The sequence below is a fragment of the Podarcis vaucheri genome, assembly GCF_965113315.1.
Source record: "Podarcis vaucheri genome assembly, chromosome: 15".
Classification (NCBI taxonomy): Eukaryota; Metazoa; Chordata; class Lepidosauria; order Squamata; family Lacertidae; genus Podarcis; species Podarcis vaucheri.
The window spans coordinates 38,870,698-38,896,259 of record NC_138753.1 but is presented as its reverse complement, the minus strand read 5'-3'; the positions used below and the strand labels follow the sequence as shown (position 1 = coordinate 38,896,259).

The 25,562-nt window shown below is 51.4% G+C and overlaps 3 protein-coding genes across 7 annotated transcripts in view; all 3 read left to right on the top strand.

Moving 5' to 3' along the window:
- LOC309519401 (uncharacterized protein) overlaps positions 1-11,517 on the top strand; it is a 32,144-nt gene extending 20,627 nt beyond the window's left edge. For 3 of the 5 annotated variants that reach the window (XM_082200245.1, XM_082200244.1, XM_082200243.1), the window contains exons 15-24: positions 171-325; positions 1,401-1,507; positions 2,163-2,287; positions 3,187-3,531; positions 4,058-4,203; positions 5,390-5,468; positions 6,062-6,280; positions 7,266-7,409; positions 9,845-10,011; positions 10,448-10,571. In XM_082200245.1, the coding sequence (XP_082056371.1) occupies positions 171-325; positions 1,401-1,507; positions 2,163-2,287; positions 3,187-3,531; positions 4,058-4,203; positions 5,390-5,468; positions 6,062-6,280; positions 7,266-7,409; positions 9,845-10,011; positions 10,448-10,453 (1,493 nt within the window). In that variant the 3' untranslated portion in view covers positions 10,454-10,571. Of the gene's footprint in view, positions 1-170; positions 326-1,400; positions 1,508-2,162; positions 2,288-3,186; positions 3,532-4,057; positions 4,204-5,389; positions 5,469-6,061; positions 6,281-7,265; positions 7,410-9,844; positions 10,012-10,447; positions 10,611-11,411 lie in introns of those variants that run through there. The other 2 variants (XM_082200247.1, XM_082200246.1) reach the window with 2 other exon arrangements.
- A 1,998-nt stretch (positions 11,518-13,515) lies between these two features.
- Positions 13,516-17,620, top strand: LOC309519567 (uncharacterized protein). Its single transcript, XM_082200703.1, has 5 exons — positions 13,516-13,561; positions 13,731-13,946; positions 14,983-15,087; positions 16,106-16,195; positions 17,403-17,620. The coding sequence occupies exons 1-5, from the start codon at positions 13,528-13,530 to the stop codon at positions 17,552-17,554; spliced, it is 597 nt and encodes a 198-aa protein (XP_082056829.1). The 5' UTR covers positions 13,516-13,527; the 3' UTR covers positions 17,555-17,620.
- Positions 17,621-18,735: 1,115 nt separating this feature from the next.
- LOC309519535 (leucine-rich repeat-containing protein 26-like) lies at positions 18,736-22,401 on the top strand. The gene is made up of 2 exons (XM_082200647.1): positions 18,736-19,424; positions 20,521-22,401. The coding sequence occupies exons 1-2, from the start codon at positions 18,749-18,751 to the stop codon at positions 20,790-20,792; spliced, it is 948 nt and encodes a 315-aa protein (XP_082056773.1). The 5' UTR covers positions 18,736-18,748; the 3' UTR covers positions 20,793-22,401.
- Positions 22,402-25,562: the final 3,161 nt, after the last annotated feature.

Sequence of the window (25,562 nt, the reverse complement as noted above, 5' to 3'; positions counted from 1 at the left end):
GGTTAAGGGGCAGAGTAAACAGAGGCTACAAGCAAGTGCTGACTAGATTCTTAGACAAACAGTGCCTTGTATGGTTTAAAGTAACACATGTAGAAATTCACTGAGAAGGAAATGTATTTGTTTTTCTCCAACGGTGTGCACATCATGCTCTTTGCCATTTCCTCCTGCAGATGTGTACTGCCCCCAGTCCAGGGCCTGGAGATCCAGGAAGGACAAATGCCTCTTCCTTGTCTTGGATGCGGCCCTTGAGTGGAGCCAGGCCCTGAAGTTCTGCCAGAGGTTCCACGGTGGGAATCTGGCCACGCTGAGCAGCCCACAAGATCTGGTGAGCAGTTGCTCTGGTCTGAGCACAGGGAGTATCTGAAATGGCACCCAGGGCTGCCAAGAGTCATTTGGACCCCAGGGAAGAAAAAACAAATGGGGCCCCCACCCAGCAAGGGCTGGCCAGCTAAAAGTATTTACACAGGATATAAAATAAATTTGGAATCCCATTTTTATGTTAATAATAAGCACGATAACATTTGCTTGAATTCATTTCATTCTGGATTGTTTGATTGGATGTTTATTTTTATTTTTTTTAAAAAAATTATTAGGAATTTCAATTTCAATAACAATTTATCAAAAATACATCATCCTCATTTCCCCCCATTTCCCCCCTCCCCTAAAAAGAAAAAGAAAACCCTCCCCCCCGACTTCCCTCAGCTCCTCTCTCTGGTTTCTCAGCATATGCTATTCTCTTCATATTGTAAAATGTTAAAGATCCTTAATTAATCTATCAATATGATACCAATAAAAAAAATGTGTATGTTTATTCAAAACCTGCCAAGGAGTCCCGTTCATTTTGTTGTTTCTTTAAGTACTTTGTAAAAGGTTCCCATTCTTCTTTAAAGTCACAGTTATCCTTATCACGTAGTTTGTGTGTCAATTTCGCCAGTTCCGCGTAATCCATCAGTTTCTCTTGCGACAATTCTTTGGTCGGGATTTCCTCATGTTTGATTGGCTGTTTAAATGTGTTGTCAATCACTTTGAGATTTCATTTAAAATATAAAGTCGTATATAAATGAAATGAATAGTAATAATGACAATAATAACAATAAATCCCACTGGGGGGAAATCTGGTGCCATTGTGGCGACTGTAAATTAGGTCTAGATCAGTTGAGTTTCTAACACTTATCACTCTGCCTCATGATAGAGCCGGCCCTACATAGGTAATGGCGCTGGGCCTCCCAGTCTAGGCTCTTTGCGCTCCTCCCATCATCTCCTTGGCACTCAGGCCTCTCCACCCTGCTGTCTCTGGTGGCTTTGCACAGTTTGCATCCTTTGGGGTGCGCTGACGGGCAAGATCCCCACTGTGTGTTTTTGGCTGGCGAAGGAGAATGACCTTCTGCGTTCCTCCACAGGTCTGGCTGCAGAAAGAGCTGGAGGTGAGTGTCTGGACTGGGCTTCGCAGTGGCAGAGGCTTGTGGCATTGGGCCGATGGGGCACCCTTCAACAAAGCCTTGCGGCGGTAAGTAAGAACCCCTGAGAAAGAGACTGTGGGGCGGGATGGGTGGATTGGGGCCATTTGTCTATTAAGACGGCAATCCTGTGCACACCTGCTTAGAAGTGCATCTCACGGAACTTAATAAGAACCACTTCTGAACAATCAGTCAATAAATAATAGAAGCAGCTATAGTGCAGAGATTGAAAACACTCGCTGCCAAGTCATCTTGCCATCCGTACAAGAACCCAGGAAGGTTGGCCACTATCATTATCACCATATTGCATGTGGGGGAAGGTATGGGGAGAGGCTGCAGCTGGGAGAGAGTTAGTTTATCGTAAGCAACTTTCAAAGGAGTTCTATTTTTATTTAATTACTTTTTATTATTGTATTGTATGTTGAAAAGTCTCAACCCCCCAAAAAAATTTTCAAAGGAGTTTGAGGTCTCCTAAGGAACTGTTCAGGTCCTGAAGGTCTGATAGAGAAACGTTCAGAGGAGCTGTTTCATTCGCCAGGCTTATTTTTGCCTGGATCTAGCAATTGCAAGTCTTGAACAACTTGCTTTGATTTCCAAGAAGGTTGTCTGAGAAACATGGGACTGAAGCCAAGCCAAGGGGACGAGATGTAAAAGTGAGCACCTCAAAAGGCTTCCCTCACCCTCTCTCATTCTCTTTGCGGCCAGCTTTGTTCTCTCACAGGGTTCCTCGGACATAGAAACCTGCATGCTGGCCCTGAGCTCCGGCTTCCTGAAGGCTGAGCCGTGCCACAGGCCTCACCGCTGGATATGCCAGGCCTCCCACCAGAGTGGTAAGCAGAGCTGCTTTGGGCTGCAGACATTTTTCATTTCATAGAATCCTAGAGTTGGAAGGGACCCCCGAAGGTCATCCAGTCCAACCCCCTGCAACACAGCTGTCCCATACAGAGATTGAACCTGCAACCTTGGCATTAGCAGCACCACACTCTAACCAGCTGAGCTATCCAGGCTGAGTTTTCATTTTGGTATCTATGGGGCATTCCTGAGTTGCAGGGGGTTTGACTAAATAACAACAACAACAACAACAACAACAACATTTTTTATTTATACCTTGCCCTCCCCAGCCAGAGCCAGGCTCAGGGCAGCTAACACCAATAAAATCACAGTAAAAACATAATAGGGGAAAGAGAGAGGGATTTTTTTTTTTAATACAGGTTAAAATGCAATTTAAAATGCAGCCTCATTTTAGAATAGCCGATAAATCAAGACCATAAGGGGAGGGAAACATAAGAGTCGGACTGAGTCCAAACCAAAGGCCGGGCGGAACAGCTCTGTCTTGCAGGCCCTGTGGAAAGATGTCAAGTCCCTCAGGGCCCTAGTCTCTTGTGACAGAGTGTTCCACCATGTCGGGGCCAGTGCTGAAAAGGCCCTGGCCCTAGTTGAAACCAATCTAACCTCCTTGAGGCTCGGGACCTCCAAAGTGTTGTCATTTGTGGACCTTAAGGTCGTCCGTGGGGCATACCAGGAGAGGCGGTCCTGTAGGTACGAGGGTCCTAGGCCACATAGGGCTTTAAAGGTCAAAACCAGCACCTTAAACCTGACCCTGTACTCCACCAGGAGCCAGTGCAGTTGGTAAAGCACTGGATGAATGTGATCCCACGGCAAGGACCCCGTAAGGAGCCCTCGTGGTCCCTTCCAACCCCACAATTCTATGATTCTCCCCTCCCCTCAGGCTCCTACATGACCTTCCCTGAGAAGTCCTTCTATGGTGCGCCCTCCTTGGACCTGAGCTTCCCTTCGCTGGAGGCTGCCAAGCGGCAGTGCTCTGCCTTGGGCACGGGGTGTGATGCCGTGGTCAGCTCCGCAGGGGGCCACCGCCTTGCCAGGGGGACACGCCTTGTGGCCCTGGAAGACCCTGACGCCAGTTCGGCTGCTGCCGTGCATGTCAAGACGAGCTGCCGGCCCGGCTTCTCTGGGCAGGACTGCCAGTCGATGTGCCCCCGGTGTGAGTCAGGCCTGAGCTGCAACCCGCTGACGGGCCTCTGCGATGGATTCCTGCGCTACAGGGAGGCAGCCGGTATGTGCATCTCAAAGCAGTGGGCTAGTGGGGCTCTCCTCCGAGCCGTCCCTAATGCAGCCACCCTCAGTCCCATGCAAAAAAAGGTCACATTTGGAGAAACAGGGTTAAACCAGTCATGGCAGTGGCTCCAACCGCCAGCCCTGGAGCCCTGAGAGGAAGGAGGGCTGGTGGCCTCGTTTGGCACCATGGAGCCCTTCAGACCTTCTGCTGCTCCCCCCCCATAACCTCCCTTGCCACCTGTTTGCTCCCTTGCCCCAGTGCAAATGGAATTGCAGCTGCCTTCAAGCTTGTAGCTCTTCCGGAATAATAATAATATTTTTTATTTATACCCCGCCCTCCCCAGCCATGGGCGGGCTCAGAGCGGCTTGCCAGGAAGCATCATGCCTTCTGACTTAAAAACCCTGCTCCTGAGTGCCAGGAGCCAGGGGGCACCCTGCAGTTACTTGGTGCACAAGGGTGTGTGGTTGCCGAGTAACCCCCTGGCACCGCGGTCAGCTAGTAATGGCCAAACCCCTTTCCCTAGCGGCGTATGTCTCTCTGAAGTGCCTGCCCCTGGATGACTGGGTGTTTGAGCATGGAGCCTGCGTGTCCTTGGAGCGCTACAGCAGGCAGGACGAAGCAGCCTCTGCTTGCCAGAGGTACCTGGGTGCTACCGTGCAGAAGGTCAAGGTGAGATGGGGTCCCTGCTGGAGGCTGGGGGTGGGGGAGGAGGTAGGTTCTGGTGAACTTCTCACATTGGAACCACCATGATTTGACTTGACTAGAGTTGAGAGGGACCCCAATAGCCATGGAATGGGTGTGCTATGCCAGCCTCCTGGAGACGGGCTATGGGAAGGGGTCCTGGGTAGTGCTTTCTTTCTAGGAAAAAGGTGCCGGAAATTTTGCCCTGGCTGCAAAATTTCCTCAAGGCCAGGAAAAACAAATACATGTAAAACAATTACATGATTTACTGGAACTTCATTGAGATCTTGGTATATAGTAAAGGTAAAGGGACCCCTGACCGTTAGGCCCAGTCGTGGCCGACTCTGGGGTTGTGGCGCTCATCTCGCTTTATTGGCCGAGGGAGCCGGCGTACAGCTTCCGGGTCATGTGACCAGCATGACTAAGCCGCTTCTGGCGAACCAGAGCAGTGCACAGAAACGCCGTTTACCTTCCCGCCGGAGTGGTACCTATTTATCTACTTGCACTTTGACGTGCTTTCAAACCGCTAGGTTGGCAGGAGCAGGGACTGAGCGACAGGAGCTCACCCCGTCGCGGGAATTCGAACCGCCAACCTTCTGATCAGCAAGTCCTAGGCTCTGTGGTTTAACCCACAGCGCCACCCGCGTCCCTATCTTGGTATATAGAGATGCATTATAAATAACTTGCTGCATTATGCATGCCTATTTTTACCACAGGGGTAACACTGTCCAGCATTTTGCCAGGACCTGGGCTCGCATCTCCTTCCTCAAGCCCAGGAGGCATTTGCCCAGCTTAGGGAAGAAGGCACAATGCTCTAAGGGGGTCTGCCCGGCTTTGGGAAGGAGGCAGCAGGGCTCCAGAATCCTGTCGCAGCCTCCTGCCTCCTTGGGAAAGGAGGCGTGATGCTCTGAGGGGTCCAAGAGCCCTCCCTCCTCCTCCCCTCCAAAAAGGTGATGGCTTTGTGTACCATTGTGTCCCACCAGAAAAAAAGCACTGATCCTGGGACAGGCAAAGTACTTTGAACCTGACATGCCTGATCTCTCCCGCAACCTCCCCTGGTCTTGCCCCAACCAACCTGGCCAGGGATCAAGGGGGTGATGATGGGAGCCCAGCAACATCTGACTGCTCCACAGGCTGAGCTGCCCCATCTCTCCCCTTTCTTTCTTTTTTTCAGGCCAGGGCTGGCTTTGCTGGTGGCGAAAGAGGAGGCTCAGAGCCAGGCAGCTTCCACTGGGCTTGCCAGCGACCTGAAGGTGGGAGTATTCTCTGGGGAGAAAAGATGATGATGAGAATTTATTAAATTTGTATACCGCCTTATACCGGCAGGTCTCAGGGCGGTTCTCAACATAAAATCACAATATTACAAAATCACAAAATACATAATAAAAACAAGAACAGCCCAGTAATCCCACAGGCTCCCCAAACACATTTTAAAAGGGCACTGGATGTCAGTCAGCCAAAGGCCTGGTTAAGGAGGAACACTTTTGCCTGGCACCTAAATCCCCACTCAATCTGTCTTTGATGCACTGAGGGGCTTAATGCCAACGTATCCTTATAGCGGAGAGGTGGGGAATGTTAGGGGTCTTTTGCCCTTTGTCACACTTCAGGGGATGCCCCCGGGAGCTGAGTTCCAGGCTGCATACACACCTTATATTTAAAGCACATTATCCAATGTACCCTGGGAACTGCATGTTGTTAAGGGTGCTGGTGGGTTCTAGCTCTGTGAGGGGTAAACTACAGCTCCCAGTTTTCGGGTGGAGGAAATGTGCCTTAAGTCGCCTTGTTCTGTACATTGCCAGGAAGAGCTTTCACTTTATTTCTCCCGCTTCATGGCATCCCCACACAGATGTGGACCTGCCATCTTTCAGGGAGAAGCTGCTCCTTCCTCAGCAGGGCTCAGCCCCCCAGCAGAGGCGAGCGTCGCTGCAGGAAGCCAAGGACGCCTGCTACCTGCAGAAGGAGGGCTGCATGGGGCTGCTGAGACTTAGCGGGGCCTATTACCTGGTGGCAGGGACGGTGTTGGTGGACAGCCCTGGCTCAGACGCCATCCTCTACGTGAAGGCGGGTGAGTGGCTGCTTCTGCTGCATTTGAGATGCAGGAGGACAGGGAGGCGGTTGGGAAGGGGGAATAGTAGTGGGTTGGTAGATCGGGGGCTGGAACACCTTCCTCCCTCCATTTCAGGGATGCCCTGAACACTGCACAGCCCAGCAAGGTGCTTTAAATGTGTCTTGTGGTGGCAGGTTAAAGGCCAACCCAGTGTATGGCAGTCTGAGCTTGTGTGGATTAGAAGCCCCTTTGTCAATGGATTTCAGGAGCCTCTCCCAGAATAAATTCATGCCTGGCTTACTGCCCTTTGACCCATCCTACCTGGGCTGAGGAATGTTTGAAGGTTCAGCTGCATGAGAAGACAGGAGACGTCTCCCACTCTGCCTGTGCCCTGTTTCCAAGAGTGACCAGTCAGATGCTTCCAGGGAGCCCCCAATGAGGGCTGGGAGGCAATTTCATTATTTATTGCTTATTTATTTCAGCCCAAGAGGCTTCCAGTTAAAACAAGGCAGTTCCTGCAGGCTTACAATCTAAAAATCACGACAGACACACACAAGGGGAAAGGGGCAGGGAGGGGAGAGAGAAGCAGCCCTTCTCTGATGGTCTTCAGAGGCTGACTTGAAAGAGAGATCCCACTCTGGTGTCAATAAAAGCTTAAGATTTGCTGGGGAGGACCAAAGACCTGATGGCCAAACACATCACACAAGGCACAAAGGCAGCCCTAACCCCACCTGGCCTGTACTGAGACTTTCCTCCCTAGTCCAGTGCTGAGAGAGGCTTCCTTGTTGAGGCTGGCCATTCCTTCTGTGTGTTGGTGTGTGCCTGTGCCACCAGGTTCAAAGGCTGAGCTTCAAAGCTGCAGGATCTGACCCCTGACACCTCCAGTGACTTCTGCAGGGCCTCCAGCAGACATGCCTCTATCCAGAGTATCGTGAGGCCAGTCAGAGGGGCTGGTGTCTCCAGGTAGCTCACTGCCTTAACCGACAACTCTCTGTCCTTGCAGCCTGCTCCCCCAGCTTCTGTGGGGATGGGTGCCGGCGGCGCTGCTCTCCGTGCTTGAGCACATCGACCTACAACCCCTTGACTGGCCAATGCGATGGGCGCCACCTGCGCTGCGTCCGTCGCTTCACCCCCTCATGCCTTCATGGTAAGTTTGGGGGCGGGACGGAATATGAGTGACATAAAAATGCTGCAGCATGACTGAATGAGGCCTTGTTGGCATATGACACCTGCACTCAGAGATCTGCCCTGGTTGCTGATTTGCTCCTGCACCGAGTTCAAGGTGTTGCCATTTGCATATAAAGCCCATGGCAACTTGGGACCAGTTTACCGTATTTTTCGCACCATGGGACGCACTTTTTCCCTCCTAAAAAGCAAGGGAAAATTTGTATGCGTCCTATGGAACGAATGCAGGGGGGAGGCAGGCGGGAAAAGCCCCCAAGAGCCACACACAAGCTCCGTGCGCTCTTGCGGGCTTTTCCACAGGAGGGAGAAGGGACTGACTGGCAGCATCAGTCCCTTCTCCCACCTCCCAGAAAAGCCAGGAGAAGCCGCGATCTCTTTAAAGGGATTGCGCGGCTTCTGCGGGCTTTTGCGAGAGGTGAGGGAATCCCCCCACCTCCCAGGAAAGCCAGGAGAACCCGTGCAGCCCTTTTAAAGTGTGCACGGCTTCTGCCGGTTTTGCGGGAGGTGGGGGAATCCCCCCACCTACCAGGAAAGCCAGGAGAAGCCGTGCAGCCCTTTTAAAGTGCGCGCAGCTTCTGCCGGTTTTGCGGGAGGTGGGGGAATCCCCCCACCTCCCAGGAAAGCCAGGAAAGCCCTGCGCAACCCCTCCGCCAAGGAGAGGCTGCACAGGGCTAAAGGGGAAGCCAAAACAGCGAGCGGAATCCATCCCGCTCGCTGCCTTGGCTTGATCCATAGCTGCGCGCAACCCCTCCGCCAAGGAGAGGCTGCACGGGGCTATGGATTCTTTAGCCCCACGCAGCCCCTCCTGGGAGGGAGAGGCTGCGTGGGGCTAAAGGGGAAGCCAAAACAGCGAGCAGAATCCATCCCGCTCGCTGCCTTGGCTTGATCCATAGCTGCGCGCAACCCCTTCGCCAAGGAGAGGCTGCACGGGGCTAAAGGGGAAGCCAAAACAGTGAGTGGGATCCATCCCGCTCGCTGCCTTGGCTTGTTCCATAGCTGCACGCAACCCCTTCGCCAAGGAGAGGCTGCACGGGGCTAAAGGGGAAGCCAAAACAGCGAGCGGAATCCATCCCGCTCGCTGCCTTGGCTTGATCCATAGCTGCGCGCAACCCCTTCGCCAAGGAGAGGCTGCACGGGGCTAAAGGGGAAGCCAAAACAGCGAGCAGAATCCATCCCGCTCGCTGCCTTGGCTTGTTCCATAGCTGCACGCAACCCCTCCGGCAGGGAGAGGTTGTGTGCAGCCTGTACGCTGCTCTTTAAGGCTGCGGGGGAGGGGAGATTTTTTTTCTTGAATTCCCCCCCTAAAAATTGGGTGCGCCCTATGGTCCGGTGCACCCTATGGTGCGAAAAATACGGTACCTACGAGATTGTGTGATTACATGTGCCTATCAACTGCTTAAAAGGTAAAGGTAAAGGGACCCCTGACCATTAGGTCCAGTCATGACCGACTTGGCATAATTGGCATTGCTACAGGTGCCACAGATACACTTTGTTATAGCGGTGTGTGGGGGTGTGTACAATTTGACAACAAAACATACAAATTCTATAGCAAAACCAAAAATAACATCAAATTTACCTCACCTCCCCCTCTCATCTGTGGTTTCTTTCATTTTATCTTTACTGCTGCATATCCAAATCAATACCTTATTATTTATTTTCTCTAATAATTTCCTTGAGTTATCTTTACTACTCATTTTACATTAACCTTGCTAATGTTTTAAGTTGTTCACAATTTTTTAAAAAAAAAACTCAGTAAATTTCCCCCAGTCTTAGTTCAATTTCTTTCTTCCTGGTTCCTTACTCCTCCCATCGAAGTTTAGCCATCTCCGCATACTCCACCAAGCACCTACACTTTGGAACTCACTGCCTATTGAGGTCAAGCAGGCGCCTGCTAAAAACATCCTTGTTTAGGCAACCCTAGCCCGGTGTTTGGAAAGTGGATGTGAATTTCAGTCTGTTTTAGTACTTTAACTTCCGTATGTTTAAAAATATTATTGTTAATTTTCTTGATGCTACTGTTTTATCTTTCGGTAAGCCACTTTGAGGTGTGTAGTTTTTTTGCTGTTTTTGTTTTAAATACAATCAAGCGGTGTATCTTTTTTTAATGAAATAAATAAGTACAAGGCAGGCCTTTTTTTGCTCCATGAACTCCCACTGTTGGACGCATTTCTTTAGCTTAATCATTTACGCTGATCTTTTCTGTTAATAAAATAAGCCAAGTGGCTTTGTGATAAAAGGGAAAGTCAACATAGAAAAACAAAACAATACATCATTGGAAATAAGAACATCGTCAAGAGGCAGCAGCGCTACAACTTCACAGAGAACAGGCAGGCTGGCAGGTTAGAGTCAGGGTCACGTTGCGAAGCTACTACTGCTCTGCCTGTGGTTGTTTTCCAGGTTTGGTGAGCTCGAGATGTCCACATGCTCCTGGCTGGTGGTTCTGGGATGGTCACTGCTATTACGTGGAGGAGCACAGCAGCAAGAACTGGCAGGGGGCAAAAGCCGCCTGCCAGACATATGGAAAAGACGTGGGCCTCCTGACCCTCAGCAGTGCCAAGGAAAAGGCAGGTTGGGAGCTAGCCATGCTCCCAGGTGGCATGGCTGGCGCTCCATGCTTCACTCTGGGGTAGCTGCCAGTAAGCTTGCGTGGCCCAGTTCAAGGCCAGTATATGAAGCCCTAAATGACTTGGGCCCATGCACCTTCCCCATTGCCAACCGTCTTGGACTCTGCAAAATCAGTAGGTGAGGCCTATTCAGGGATGTTACTACAGGGCCTTTTCAGTGGTGGCTCCCATTTTGTGGAGTGCCCTCCTCACTACTGACTTTTAGGAGGAAATTTCCAAGCATTCCTGTTTGCCAGGCATTTGACGGCTGAAGGACAATGTTCCTGGCAACCAACCCTCAGATCACTGGGCGGGAGAACGTTTCCCACTTTTGGGAGGCTGTTCTAACTCTTTATAGGTGTTTATACCTACAAACATTTTGTTTCAATATATGGAGCTATGAAGCACATTGCTGCTGCCAGAGAGCTGAATGTTCTCCCCCTCCAGGCCTGGACAGCAGCCATGGTGCAGAAGAACAGCTGGACGGGGCTGAATGATGTCGATAGAGACGGGACTTGGACATGGGCAGAGGGCCGAGCAGCCAACCTCTCTTCTCCCTGGTGAGTGTTTTGGGGGCAGGTGGCTGCCTTCCAGCAGACATGGGCAACCAGACCAGCACTGACAGGAAAGACTCCCTCTATGCTGGGCCAAGGATTGAACCCGGGACCTCCAGCCGGCGTGGCCTGTCCTGTTTCGCTGCCTGAGGCAAAGCATGAAGGTGCTACCCATGCTGTCCCCAATTACTGGGGTGTGTGGCTATGGCTTCTGGGTTCTGTCAAGGTCTTGTGAGCATCCCGTGAGATCACATGCTGTTCTTGCAAGGTCACCCTGGAAGCAGCTGCTGCAGCTGCTTCTCTTCAGTTCAGTGGAGACAGTGGTGGTGGTGGGATTCCCACCCATGGAGGGGCCCCTTGGATTCTGTCACCTGAGGCAGCTACCTCAGTATGCCTCATGGAGGGGCCGGCCCTGTTCTACAGGCAGAGCAGGTGCTCCACCACTGACAGAGGGGCTCCCTTGATATATTGGACCGCTGGCAACCAACTTATCCAGAACTCCTGCAAACCGGAATCACAGAATCGTAGAGTTGGAAGGGACCCCAAGGGACATCTAGTCCAACCCTTATGCAGCTTCTGAAGGAGTGTCTTTGTCTAGGGAGACTGGGGAGGGACAGTGATCATCTCCTGCCACCACACTGTCAGAACTGCACCCCCAGCTTGCAAGGCTTAGCCCCTCAATCCAGGTCCCCATTGTCCTTCCTTCTCTGTCTGGCATGTGACTTTGGCTTCCTTGGCACCTGCCATTCCTTGTCGAGAAGTTGGTGGTCCCAGCCACATGTGACCCATTTTTGCTTCCCTCGCTAGGTTGGCAGACACACAGCTTGCTACCGGGGGCTGCCTGGAGATTGGACCGCAGGGAGAGGGGCAGGTGGCTGCATCCTCCTGCTCCGAGCTCAAACCGTGGGTGTGCGAGGGGCCACTGGGTAAGTGCTTGGCAGGACTTTGGAAGGGGACAATGTCATCAGGTCCCAATGCTCTCACCTGGCTCTCTTGGCCAGAGAGCCTCTGCTCCACTGAATGGACTTTGGGAATGATGGACTATGGTCATAATCAGGGAAAGCGGCTTGGGCCTCATTCTGGATAATATCCCCCTGCCTCCTCCTCAGCACCCCGGAGTTCCTGTCTGACAGAGCCTGGGTGGAGCCACTGGAATGGCAGCTGCTACTTCTGGGACCCCTCCTTGGCCAGCGAGTGGCAAGAGGCCCTACATGCCTGCCGGAGATTCAAGAATACAGAACTGCTGCACCTGACCTCTCCGCAAGAGAAGGTATGGCTTTTCCATACCAGCATCCCTCCAGAGGCACAGGGCCCCTCATGATGACCTCTGATGGCATGCAGCCCATGGAGTTGGGCTGCAGTTTTCAGAAGACGGCTCCCTCACTGGTCCTCCCCTCAGCCTGCAAACAGGGGCCAAGTGGTGCTTGCCCTAGGGAAGCCGGAGCCCGCTCCTTCCTTGATATTGACCTTTCTGGAGAACCCTGTGCCACCCTGTACGGGCCCAACTCCCCCACCCCTCTCCGTGCAGGGAGGCAGGTGAAAGGTCAACTGAGGCATCATGGGGTGGTTGCCTTCTTTCCACCCACCCTGAGGTTGCGGTTGCCATGTTTGTTCCAGGACTGGGTCCGCTCAAACTTTGGAGGCTCCTTCTGGACGGGCTTGAATGACCTGAAGGAGGAATCCGTCTTCCGGTGGACAACACAGGAGCCCCTCAGCGAGCAGATGGCACAGTGAGCACCCGGGTGGCTCCTCTAGGGCCCTTTCCCCCTAGATATGACTGCCGTGTGGGCGAATGGTGCTGGGGAAGGTCATGCCCCACCAAGCTTGAAGTAGATCAGCTCAGATATCCCCTCAACAATGTCATTATTTTGTAATAGAAAATAGCTCAGCTTAATCCAAAATGACCCAGTCGGCATTGCGATGACTGGGCACATGCAATGGGATCCAATCCCAACCCAACTCCCGTGGGCCTCCTCCCTTATCCACCAGAGCGTCAGTGGCTGGCAAAACTGCATTTTCCATTCCTCCTTGTACCTGGTGTGTTGTATAGCCAGCCTGCATCCCTTCTGTCTGTCTGTCTGTCTGTCTGTCTCTCTTTCTCCCTCCCCTCTGCCTGCTGCCACCATCAATGTAGCAACCAATGAACAATGGGGCTGGAAGGAACATAGTTTGAAGGACTGTTGTTGGATGAGAGCTTAGGGGAAGGAGGGAAGGAAGTGAACACTGCCCTAGCTCAGATGAGAATCTGAGCCATGGAAGAATTGGCAGGGGGTTGGACTCGATGGCCCTTGTGGTCTCTTCCAACTCTATCATTCTATGAATCGGTTGGGAGGGTAATGGTGTTCATGTCATATTCGAGGAAAGCATTGCATTTTGAACCAGGAAATATGAGATGTGGCAATACCTCTGATGATGAATTGAATTTATATGCCCTGGAGTGCTGGCATCCTAGTTGAGAGCATTTGCAAAATTCCTTTTGGAGGGAGCTCTTGTAACACACACACACACACAGAGAGAGAGAGAGAGAGAGAGAGAGAGAACACAAACAAGCCTCTTCCTTTTGCTTTTTTGTGTGGGGAAAGGTACCTGAAGGATGATATGGCTGATGGGGGCCTGAAGGACTGTGTGTGGTTTGACTCATCAACGGGGCTTCTCAACGATGCCAGCTGCAAGGAGGAGAAGCCTTTCCTGTGCAAATGTAGTGAAGGTAATTTGTTTATTTGTTGAATTTGTGAGTTGCTTTATCTTGCCCAGGGTAACCCAAAGCTTCTTACAACCAACCCAACCCTCCTTCCCTGAGGAGGGAGCACACAATCCCCATTGCTCTTTCTGAATGCTGAAACCAGGCCCCTGCCCATGCACATGCCCTTTTTGAAAACTACCTGAGACCCTGGAGACTGGCTGTTATTTTTACTTGTTGGTTATGATGGTCTTTTCTTCTGCTCTGCTCTTTCACTGTGCTTTTATGTGAGTCACTTTTGGGGGTTGTTTTGGGGACGAAAAGCCGCATTCGAATGCATCCGCAAATAAATAATTTTACAACATGCCATGTAAACAGGCTCTGTTGGTGGTTTTAATTGTGGAGCATTAGCTAAGCTGGCCACACCATGTTTCCCTTCCCAGCAGCCACAGAATGGTTTGATGAGCAACCTGGCCACGGCGTGGCAGGAGAGCCGTCCGTGCTGTACCCCTCCGCTGAGAGCCTGGAGCAAGCGAAGCAGGAGTGCCTGATGGAGCACAGCGTGTGTGCCGCCGTCCTCCAAACAGGAACTGGCTTCTATCTGATAAGCTCCACAGACAGCATTGTCGCCAAGCCAGATTCAACGCTTTACAGGTGGACCAGTAAGTGGGTCTTGCATAGGGACGGGAAGAGAACCCTCTTCGTGTCTTCTGCCTGAAGGACGTGATGGTTCCTCCTTGCAGAGGAGTGGAGCTTCCAGGTGTAGTGGCAGTGCACTTCTCTCCAGGGAGAAGGAGGTCTCCTTGGGGGCTTTCAGAAGGATCTCTAAAGCCCCTGTGAGCAGCACGGATGCTGGACTAGATCTTGCCTAGATCAGCAGGGCTCTTCTTATGTCCTTGTAAGAGAAAGGCATCACCAAAGTGTAATTCTGAACCATGATTTACCTTGGAGTCAGCACTGCCTGCCCAGGGGCAGAGTGCCACCCCCAGCGATCTGCAACATGCCTGCATCCTGGCTGCTCTGGTGAGGAGCACATGCACCAGGTCATCCAGGTCTGCAATGCAAAGGCCTTAGGGTCTGTCCAAACTGGGGTTAATGCAGATCGTGAACCACTCACGCCTACTTTATTCCCCCCTCATCCACGTGGGGGCTTTCCTCCAACATCTCCTCCCTAAATCCAGAGATTCCTTGTGCTTTGAAAATCCAAACAGGAGAGCTGCATGGGTTGCATTAAGCCCAGGTATGGACAGCCCTTTGTCGAGAGCTGCTTCCATGTGCAAGACATGAAACTGGTGTAGCTTTCCCTGTTGATTAAAGGAAGAACTTCATCTGCTGGACTTCTGTGCATCATGCTGATGTGAAAGAACAGCAGAAAAGCAATGGGAGGAAAGTGTCAAGCCAGCTGCAGTCAGTAGGCCAGCCTAAAAGGCGAAGCCACTGTCCATCTCGGCCTTCTTTCTCTGCCCTCACTGGCTTGCCTGAGAGCCAAGTTGAAATAACAACAGCAACAGTTGCTCAAGTCAGGTGTTTGATGAGAACATCCTGCTGGCTTTTAATGCTGTGTGTTATGTCGCGAAGCCCCAGAAACGCGGTTACTTGGAGGAGAGAGCTGTGTGATGTCAGCTGCTTCTGGGGCCACCATGCCCTTCCCTCTCATGCCTGAGCCCTGCTGCACTCATTTGCTCTGTTTCCTTTCAGTCTGTGCAGAGGGCTTCAGCGGCCCCTCCTGTCATAGGGCCTTGGCACCCCAACCACGACCTGCCTGCGACTGCAGCGGCCAATTCCAGACAACGGCTGAGAAAGGTGAGGGAACCGGCATTCGTTGTCACAGAGCCTCTCTTGGGGAGCAGCAGTGGCTCAAGAAACTCATTTTTTGTGGCCTGTGCCAACATTCCAGTGGGTTACATAGCATGGCTGGCAGGCTGTGGCCACTTAGGAGTGCACAAGTACCTGCTCAGTTGCTGAGCACCAAACCTGGATGAATGTGGTTCACCCCAGCAGCAGTGTGTGTGTGTGTGTGTGTGTGTGTGTGTGTGTGAGAGAGAGAGAGAGAGAGAGAGAGAGAGAGAGAGAGCGCACACATCTTAGTCATACATACCTGTGTGTAGCTGCTCCCAGCAGGACATCCTATTCCTGCCAGCTGTCCTGGGCAACCCCAGTGACAGAAACCTGCTTGTTGCAGAGGTGGGTAGGGACAGCGGGCACAGAGAAGTCTGTTTACTTTCCTGATGGAACAGGTTCCTATGCTTTCATTTTGACGTGGCATAGCTGCAATCCAATCCCCGCTTACCTGAGAGTACGTTCCGTTGAATTCAACAGGACTCATTTCTGAGTAGACATGGTTAGTAGACATGGACTCTCTTGCACCTGGTGTGTGATGCTAGCCAGTCCTTAGATATTCTTGAGAATGGAACTTTCTGACCCAGCCTTCAGCCCCGTACATCTGGGGCTTGGCTCTGTTACTTCAGCAATGGTGGAAAGCCACAGGCTGAGATGCTTGGGGGTGGGAGAGGCATTCCAGAGCTGTGGGGCAGCCCCTTCCCTAGCCCTTGGAGGGTGTTTTCACCAGAGTCTGGCACTGTCCAGTCCTCCTACCATGTGTACTGACCCCACCATTTCCTGGTTCTGCCATCCTTCCTTTGCACAGAGTATGGGTTTTGCAGTGTGTGTGTGTGGGGGGGGGGGAGAAGTTGACTTAAACCAGTTTACACTGGTGGTAGCATAGGCATTTGCATAGTTACATCCTGCTGAGTAGGAAGAGGAGGCGGTGAGTCTGAGGTTTTGCCTGAGACAAATAACTAAGGGGCCTTTCTTGTTGCAGTCTGTGGTGTCCCAGTGCAGACGTGTGTGGAGGACTGCCAGCAAATGACAACCTGGAGCAATTGCTCTCTCTGTCTGCCTGCCTGTACTGGTAAGCAAAGAGCCCCTGTCCCGTGAGTTGGGTTGGGAGCACATGGGCAAACCCTCCCCATTCTCTGGGTCCTCAGTCTCTGGGCTTAGATAGATTTCCAAGGATAACAGCTTTCTTTCTTAAAACAATATCCCTGGTGTGTTATTCCTTGGCATGGCATGGCGTAAATAGTCCTGCATATCCTTACAAGCCTCTTTGCAAGACCTCAATCTTTCTGCAAGGTAAACAAAATAAAAATAAACATTGCAAAGCCCAAGCTCCCCACTGAAGCAGAGCTGCTTGCCAGACCTTGGCTTCTTTGCATATGGAGAGGTATTTTGCTAAACCTGCCTGAGCCACTGAAAACCGGCCTTACCAGGCTTCATTCTTCTTCATTTATTTGATTTGTGTATTTGTACACTTTACTGGCTGTGCTGGCAAGCTGAGCAGAGGTCCATGGCCTGTTGTTTACAGTAGGATCCCAATGGATGCAATGTTAAGTGTTGTTGAATTTGGGCCTGGTGATGTGAAGAAGGTGAAGCACTATGGGGCCTCTGGAAGCCAGTACCTCTTATTTGGGTGGGTGGGGGACACTATAGGTGGCCAGGCTGTGTCTTGTGGCCACTAGTACAGCACAAGTCCAGTGACACTAGATCCATACACTGGCTGCCCAGTTCCTTAAACTGCGAAGCTCCTTGCCACTTACCTGTTGGTGGGGCTCGTGGGCTAGTTCCTTGCTAGTTTCGTCTGACTGGTTGCTGGCTGCTTCCTTTTTTCCAGAGCACCAGCCCTAAAAGTTAGGATTGTGCTTTGTATCAGCAGCTCCACCTCCTGCCCCTGCCACGCCCCTCCTCTTTAGTTCTATGTTTAACAAATGTATATCCTGCCTTTCCTCCTAAAGATGGCCAGGGTGGCAGCAAGTAACAAAACATTACCAAAAACCTTTCAAAACATTTAAAAATCCTTCCAGTGCAGAGGCAGACCGGAAAAAGTCTAAAACTGAAAGTCTTGTTGGAAGAGGAAGGTCTTCAGTAGAGATGGTATGCTGCCTCTCCCAGGAAGGAGCCCTCTTTGGGTAGCTGAAATGCTTCTTCAGCTGACAGCTTTGCGCTGGCAGGAAGGGGTCCAGCACAGGACCCTCCTCCCTCTTCAGGTTGGCCTGGGCTTGGAGAAGTCGGCAGGTATGGAACCAGCCACCCAGTGTGCTCTCTTTTCCTCTATCCCCCAGACGTGACCCTGATGAGCGGCCTAGATCCTGAGGAGCTGGCCCTCATCACCATGGTCCAGTACAAAGTGCTGCACTCCCTCAACCTCACCGCAGAAGACGAAAGGGACCGTGGAAACTCCTCCAAAATCATCTATGATGCCAAATACCCATGATGCTGTTTCCGCATCCTGGAGGAAGGAAGGAAGGAAGGAAGGAGGGAAGGGGTCAATAAAAGGTTTGGGGGGGGTTCGTCCCCTCCTATCTTCTTGAGGCTTGCATCCCGAGTGTTCCTGTTTCCATTGGGAGCTTGGATGGATGGATGGATGGGCAGCAGCAGGGGCTCAGGGCAAAGTGGCAAATTTGGGTGTCCCATTTGTAGAGGGAGGGAGTTGTGACACCTTTCCACTCCGGTTGGCCAGCCACATGCCTCAATGGGAAACCCACCAACAGGACCTGCATGGAAGAGCAACTCTCTTTTCCTTTGGCTTCCAGCAATGGCTATTCAGAAGCACCCCCTCCCCCCATGGCTGTTGGCACCTGCAGTCCATGGGGCACCCCTTGTGCAACTGGAAATGGGCCAGTAGCTGGCCCGCCTTATGGCGGAACAAAAGCTGCTTTGTCAGAGTTTTCATCCACTTCCTCCATCGTCCTGTCCCCTGCAGCAGACAGCCAAGTCCCTCTCTGTCAGGAGCTGGAGTCAAGCGTAGGCAAGGCCCTTGGGAATCCTGGTTCCAGCCTCGTGAGCATGTTGTTGCATCATTCCTCCTGCTTCTCCTCAAATTTGCCTAGTCCTTCTCCTGAAGCCATCCAAGCTGACTGTCACCCACCTCTTGTGGTGTGAATCCCCTCAGCTATAACTATGCCTTGTGTTTCAAGGCTGACCTTACCTTACAGGCTTCTTGCTGTGAGCCTGAAATGCTGCTCTGAGCAGCTCCTTGGAGGAAGGGCAGGGTGAAGCACACTAATAAGTAAACCAGTTAACTTGCCTGGCATGATGTGCCAGGGCAGCCTGAGAGCAGGAGCTGAGGGGTGATGCCAGGCAAAGCTGGGAGCTGGCTATCCCAGGGCAGCCTGGTGTGGCTCTTTTGGAGGAGACAGGCTGGGCCAAGGAGGAAGCTGTGGCTTTGCCCCTTGGCAGGCGAGGCTGCCCTGTTAAAATATTTGCTAAGGAAGAGTGAAAGCTCCACCCACCATCAGCTGCACCCAGAAGAGCAGCCAAGTTAATAGCTGGGCAGAAGGACTCTGCTGGAGCAAGGGCAGTTGCTAAGAAGGGGAGCCCGAGAATTGCCCTCCTTTTGCAGGGAAAGGCTGGTGGGTTGGGAGGTTTTTGGCACAAGCTGTGAATCCTGGCATGAAGAGGCGGCTCCATGGCTTGGTGTGGTAAAAGCCAGGTCCTCCCCTCAAGCTCTAGCCTTACCCGCTGCAGTTGCCTTCAGACCTTTGCCACTTTCGCCCTCCTCCTCCTCCTCCTCTACCCATCCCCCAGCTGCTCTGCCTGCCCAGCTGTTTGCAGCTGTACCTCTGGGGAAATCGACTGCATGGAACACAAGCTGCGCTGGGTGCCGGAGGACCTTCCCGCCAATGCCACCACTGTCCTGCTGGACTACAACCGCATTGCTACCCTCCAGAACCGCACCTTTGTCGTCCAGGGCAGCGCCCTGCGCCACCTGAGCCTTCGGAGCAACATCCTCGGGGTCATCCACCCCCAGGCCCTGGCTGGCCTTAGTGAGCTGCGGGAACTGGACCTGAGTGGGAACTACCTGACTGTCCTGCAACCCAATACTTTCCTCCCCGTGTCGAGGCTGAGGATGCTAAACCTGGGGAACAACAAACTCTTGACACTGGAGCCAGAGCTGCTCAGCTCCTTGCCCCACCTCAAGGCTCTGTTTCTGCAGGGCAATGCGCTTGTCTCACTCTCGCCCGACCTCTTCAGCAACCTGCCTTCCCTGCACTTCCTCAGGCTGCACAACAACCCCTGGGGGTGCACCTGCGCCATCCAGCCCCTCTACCAGTGGCTCACTGACAACGTGGAGAAAGTCCCAGGTGAGCAGGACTCAACAGGGAAGGGGTTGGAAAGCTCACCTGCAGCTGGTGGCTTTAACAACAACGATCACCTTTATTTATTGTTTTATTTCATGAAATTTATAAACAGTAGGCCCACAACTTAGGCACATTTAACTTGTGCACATTTAGCTTTATACGCTTGGCAAAAAAATATTTTAAATCTTTTTTAAAAAACAGGTGTCTGGGGGGAAAAATGATGTTGACAATTCCACCAGCTTCCACCAGCACTCGTGTTTTGACTCTACACAATTTTGGATTTATGCACTATCCCTGAAATGTAACCCTCATGTAAGATAAGAGTTGACTGTACTGCTTGACTGTAGAAAACCTCAAAGTGGTTGAAATTTTTATTATCAGTTATCTTCACTGCCCTTTGAAGTTCCATCAATACAAGTCTGTGAAAACAGTTTCTCAAAACAAATAAATAAATTGGAGCCATAACAATTTTTTAGGGGGAGGATTCAGTTTCCCCAAGCAGCTTGCCAAAAAGAATACATGGTGTGTGGTGGGTGAAGCAGGGCAGCTGGACGCAACTGGCTTTTATTATAGCACCATCAGCTCCTTTAGAAATGACTAACCATCTGTTTGTTCATTTAGGGTTGTATCCAACAAAGTTCAAAGCAGACCCAGTGGAACAAATGAACCTAAGTTAGCCATGTACATTAGTTTCAGCGGGTCTCCTCTGAGTAGGACTAACATTGAATACAATCTTTATTTCTAAATTAGATTCCTTCCCGGCCAGACACCCGGGGGGGGGGGGCGGGGTCACAACTATCTCCGGTTTGGCAATTAATCGTGTAGAAGACATATTGATGGATTTTTATGGAAGCTATGCACCACATGGAACTGCTGTTTTGATTTCTTTTCTGGCTAACTTTAGAACAGCAGGTGCCTTGGTCTCCCTAAAAGGTCCTAGCAGAAGCAACCTCCAAGCAATCCACGTTAATTCCTTTGTCAGGCAGCTTAAGAGCTTAAACTGGTTTGTGCTTGTTGGTTAGCAATCCTCTGGTCCAACATCCCCAACTGCTGCAATAACCACAGCCTTGCCTTGAGTCTCTGTCTCTCCCTTTTCCAGAGGTGGACTCTGTCTCTTGCAAACGCCCCACACAGCTCACCCAACATCCCATCGCTGCCATTGGGAACGAGTCCTTTGCTCACTGCCGGGAGCCCTGGCTGAACGTAAAAGATTATGCTTTCTTCCTGCTCATTGGCCCGTCCACCTTCTTAACCAGCATCTGCATCTGCATCCTCTTCGGCTCGCTAGCAGTGGCCCAAGCAAAGATCCTCAAGGTGTCGTCCATCCAGCCAGGAGCCCTGGCAAGGCGTGCAGAGCGCGGTCCTCGCTAGCCAAGCTGCACCTCCAAACTGCCACTGTTTTGATGGCTCCCCCTCAGTCTCTATGGTGTAGTTACGCTGTGGCCCTGCAATGTGGGTCACTGTTACTCCTGGTTTGTTGGTGGTATTGAGGGGTTTACCTGGATGGGAACGTGAGAAAGCCTTGGGTAAGAGTGTGGGTGTGCAGCTAGAAAGCAGGAGGCAGGTTTGCAGTGAAGTGGCAGCAAGTGACTTCTGGACCTTTCCTCCTACCCCACCCTTTGACCCTGGAAGAAGTGACCCCCACCAGCTCAGTTCCAAGATCACAAGCCGGCCTTGAGTCAAAGGTGACATGCTAGAAGTTTGTGAAATTATAGCCAGCACAGAGAAATGAAGCTGAATGTGGGAAGATTCAGGACAGACAAAAGACAGTTTTTCTTTGTGCAGCACAGAGCTAAACTGTGGAACTCGCTTCCATTGGGAGGCAGTGATGACCACCAACCTAGATGGCTTTCAAAGAGGGTTAGGACTAATTCATGGCTATTGGTGGCTATGAGCCGTGGTGGCTAAGCTCTGCCTCCACAGTTGGGAGGCACTAAATGCTTCTGAATACCAGGTGGTGGAAACCACAAGAAGAGAGAAGGCCTGTGTGCTCAGGTCCTGCTTGTGGGTTTTCCAAGGTGAGAACGGATTCTGGACAAAATGGGTCCCCACTGGCCTGATCCTGCAGGGCTCTTTTCACGTTCTTGCCAATAGAAATGCGACTGGGTGGAGCAGTGTTGACACCTGCAGCTGTGGGCAGAGGCAGTGCTGAGAACCCTTCTTCTGCTCTGCTGCGTGTCAGCACCATCACTGGCTAGAGTGTGTTTTGCAGCCGCTAGCACAGCAGAGGTCAGGGGGAGCCAGTCAGCTTCCAGCTAGCGCTCTAAAGCAGGGGTCAGCAAACTTTTTCAGCAGGGGGGCGGTCCACTGTCCCTCAGACCTTGTGGGGGCCAGACTATATTTTGAAAGGGAAAAAACCACACGAATTCCTATGCCCCACAAACAACCCAGAGATGCATTTTAAATAAAAGGACACATTCTACTCATGTAAAAACACACGCTGATTCCCGGACCGTCCATGGGCTGGATTTAGAAGGCAATTGGGCTGGATTCAGCCCCCGAGCCTTAGTTTGCCTACCCATGCTATAAAGCTATCAGCTGCTGGGCCAACGCCTTCGTCTGAGACCTGATTTCTCTTCAGTTTAAGAAACTTCCTTGGCACTTGTCCTCTTTGCGTGGCACAGCAAGTGTTCTGAGATGATGCCACATAAGCCCCTGAGGAAGTGACTCACCCAATAACTGCAAGCCTATAGCAAAAGGTAGGGTTCGAACACAGAGACCAGCAACCAATCCTGTGGCACACCCAAATCTGTGACTCGGAGATGGCTGGTTGGGTGGGCTGGCTTCTCAGGATGGGAAGGATACAGCGAGGCCTGAGCCAGCACACACCTCTGCACAAGTTTCTGTTGCACTTAGGAGAGCTTTAGGGTCTGAACAAACATAGAGGGGAGAGGATGGATGTGGCAGGCATGTATGTGGTGCCAATTCAGCTCCTTAGATAGGGATGTGGGTCGATGCTGTGCCTAGTCTGGTGGTAGAGACAGAGGTGGCTACTGCTTTTCATTCTGGAGGTTGGAAAGCTGCTGACCCCTTTCAGCCTGCAGCTGGGCCCACACAAGGCTGCTCCCCCCAAATGGGTAACCAGAGACCGAATCTTACTCTTCCGCACACATTCCCACCTGTCTGCTGCACAGTTGCCTAGAATTCTACTGCTTGGGGTGGAAGTTCACTTTATTCACTGGTTGCTAGAAAAGAGGTGCGTCTAAAGCTGGTGATGCAAAAGGAAATTTGCTATCTACTGAGAAACGTCACTGCCAGGCAGAGTAAGCGATGCTGAGCTACATGGGGAAATAATCTGACCCTGGGAAACGATAGGCTCCCATGTTTCCCAGAGCCAGGAAAAGTGGTGCATTCTTGCTATTTCCCTAAAATTAATTGTCAATTTATTGAGGAAGGGGTGTTCCCATGTGATAAGTTTTAAAGTAATAAAACACGGTCCACTTTGCTCTGCACATGCTCAGAGGTGCTGTCAGTAGGCCAGCCAACAGCATCCGTGCAGCAGAAGTCTTGTATATAGCAGCTGAAACCAGGACAGGGACGCTGTGGCCCAGACAGCCAGTCCTGCTTCACTTCCTGCTGTGTATTACTCCCAGGCCCCACAGCACTTCCTCTGTCTGAGCCATCTGATGCAGTCAGAATGCAGCAGCGTAGGATAAGATGCCACCTCACTTTCTTTCAGGCAAAGCAAGCTAAATTTGGCCTCACCATTCAAACTAGGGGCACCCTTGTGGCGAAAAGCTACCCTTCCAGGTTTCTAGTCCCTGCCATCTGCCTTCTGGACGCCTATCTCACCCGCGCCCTGTTTCTGCCTCCTGCTTAGTCCTTCAGCTGCATGCAACTGTCAGATCATGGCTACAAACTCCTTTGCAGGTTCCCATCTCTGCTTCACACCACCTGCAGCTGCTGCAATTCGACCTTGACACCACTCCAGCACATGCCGTGGGACAGGTGGTGTTCTTAGGGTTGCCGTTTTAAAAGCAGTAGCTGTCAGGAGCTAGAGTCAAGCATTAGGTCAGCTATCAAAGAAAAGCACGGTGTCAGTGAAGTTAACTCCTTATTCAAGAAAATGAAACGGCACAGGCCTAGTGGTCCCAGCAACTCTTCCCAGTAGGTCTTGCTCCAACAAAGCAGTTGCGAGGGGGTCCCTGCCTTCCCAGAACTTCCTAAGGCTCCTCCTCTCCAGGGTCTTTCCCAAGCAGTCACAAACTGCTTGCACACAGCCCCTCTCTGCTCTGACCTCTTCAGGGTGTGGGGTGTGGAGCTGGTCCCAGCAGGAAGGGGAAATTCCCTGGCTTCTTCAGCAGTCTGACTCCCCATGAATCTTGGCCTGCCTCCTCTCCAGCCTCTGATTCTAGACTGCTCTCTTCCTGCTTACTAAACCCTGTTAACCCTTCAGCTTCCAACCCCTCCTCCTTCCAGTCTTCTCCCTCTTCTCCTCAGACCACTCATCGTCATCCCACCTCCAGTCACCTGACTCTGAGCCTTCTGGATGAAAAACTTCAGTTCGCCATATTCCGGCATTCTCCCTGAAGTTTCAGAAACTTTGAATGCCGACATTAGGAAGCGTCAGGCACTCCCCGAGCTATCCTTGGGGAAACAGAGACTTAAAGTTGCAGCAAGTTGGGTGTGACGACTAGAGGTGAGTCAGAAACGAATGTGGACAGCAGACAGTAGGGTTTGGCAGGCAGCCCTGTACGAAGGCAGTCGCCCTGCTGCACTGGTTTGGCTACATTAGCTGGCAGCCACTAACACACAAACATTTCTCTTTCCAGACAGTCACAGTTCAGAAGGCACTTCAGTTCCTTACTTTCCGAAGTCCATCTGTGCAATATAAGGGCTTATACACACGACCCTTTCTCCTCTCTTTCCAGGAACAGTCTGTGATTTAAAGCTCCATGCCCCCTCCCTTTTTTTGCTCGGGAGCTTTCCCTGCAAAAACTCGCTCTTTAAAGCTCAATCGTAAAGCAAACAGCAATCTGAGTAAAAACTGAATTGACATTTGCTCTGATCCAGATTTAAAGAGCGGGGTTTTGTGGGGAAAGCTCAGGTCAAAACAAAGCAGAAACAATGCTCAGACACGGTGTGTTAAAGCACAGATCAGTGCCTGGAAAGAGTGGGGCAAAAGGTAAATGTGGATAAGGAAAACCTAAAAATAAAAGCCCACTTGTAAAAAGGTGTGCAGGTACATCCCACGTGGGAAGCAAGCAAGGGCTGTGTCACTGCTGCATCTCATGGACCCAAGAACAGAATTTATGTTTTGTGTGTGTATTGAACAGTTATGCAGAGTGGGTATTCACTGGCCATAGTCAATAATTTAGTGAGCAGAAGAATAATTGCTCCGCAGACACAAAACAGAATGCAGCCATTAAAAGGAGAGCCAGTGTGTTTTCACCCTGCAGTCTCTGCACTGCAGAGGGTTGGACTAGATTGCCCTTTGGGCCCATTCCAATTCTCTGATCCTCCAACCTTTATTTTTCCTTTGGAGCATGTGCCAGGCCCTGAATGAAGTGCTGGTTTTTGAACTTGCTTTTGATCTACCCCCACCCCAAGCTTCAGGTATACAGTATGTTTATCCAGTTAAGGTTCATTCCATTGGAAGGGCTCTCAGTGGAATAGCCTCTGCTTTGCCTGCAGGATGTCCCAGGTTCAACCTTCACTGGCATCTCTAGGCAGGGCTGTGAGAAAGATTCCTGGCCTGAAACCCGGGAGAGCTCATAATACTGAGCTAGACGGACCAATAGAGGGAGGCAACTTCCTGTGTTCAGCGCCTTTTTAAAGAGAAATAAACTGGTTGTCTGGGAAGAAGTCGAAACAGTGCTCTGCGCAAGAAGGTATGTGTGGTTTGCTGACTGCCACAAAGGCCTGCCAATCAACACTCTACAGCTTGATGGGGGTTGAGAAAGGGCTTCGTAAGAAAGGCCAACCAATCATCACTCTGCACAGCTGGATAGAGAGGGAGGTGGCTTAGGGTTGCCACAGTTGCCGGCTAGCTGTTGAGATTCAGCACAGCTGATCCTGCCGAGGACAGAAAGAAATGGTTGGTTCTACAGTGGTACCTCGGGTTACATACGCTTCAGGTTACAGACTCCGCTAACTCAGAAATAGTACCTCAGGTTAAGAACTTTGCTTCATGATAAGAAC

Excerpts from the sequence above, each read along its gene's own strand:
- LOC309519567 (XM_082200703.1), top strand. The coding sequence starts at position 13,528 with ATGATGGTCTTTTCTTCTGCTCTGCTCTTTCACT. Across the intron at positions 13,947-14,982 it reads AACGCTTTACAGGTGGACCA|TCTGTGCAGAGGGCTTCAGC; the intron begins GTAAGTGGGTCT and ends GTTTCCTTTCAG. Across the intron at positions 15,088-16,105 it reads CCAGACAACGGCTGAGAAAG|TCTGTGGTGTCCCAGTGCAG; the intron begins GTGAGGGAACCG and ends TTCTTGTTGCAG.
- LOC309519535 (XM_082200647.1), top strand. The coding sequence starts at position 18,749 with ATGGCTTGGTGTGGTAAAAGCCAGGTCCTCCCCTCAAGCTCTAGCCTT. Across the intron at positions 19,425-20,520 it reads CAACGTGGAGAAAGTCCCAG|AGGTGGACTCTGTCTCTTGC; the intron begins GTGAGCAGGACT and ends TCCCTTTTCCAG.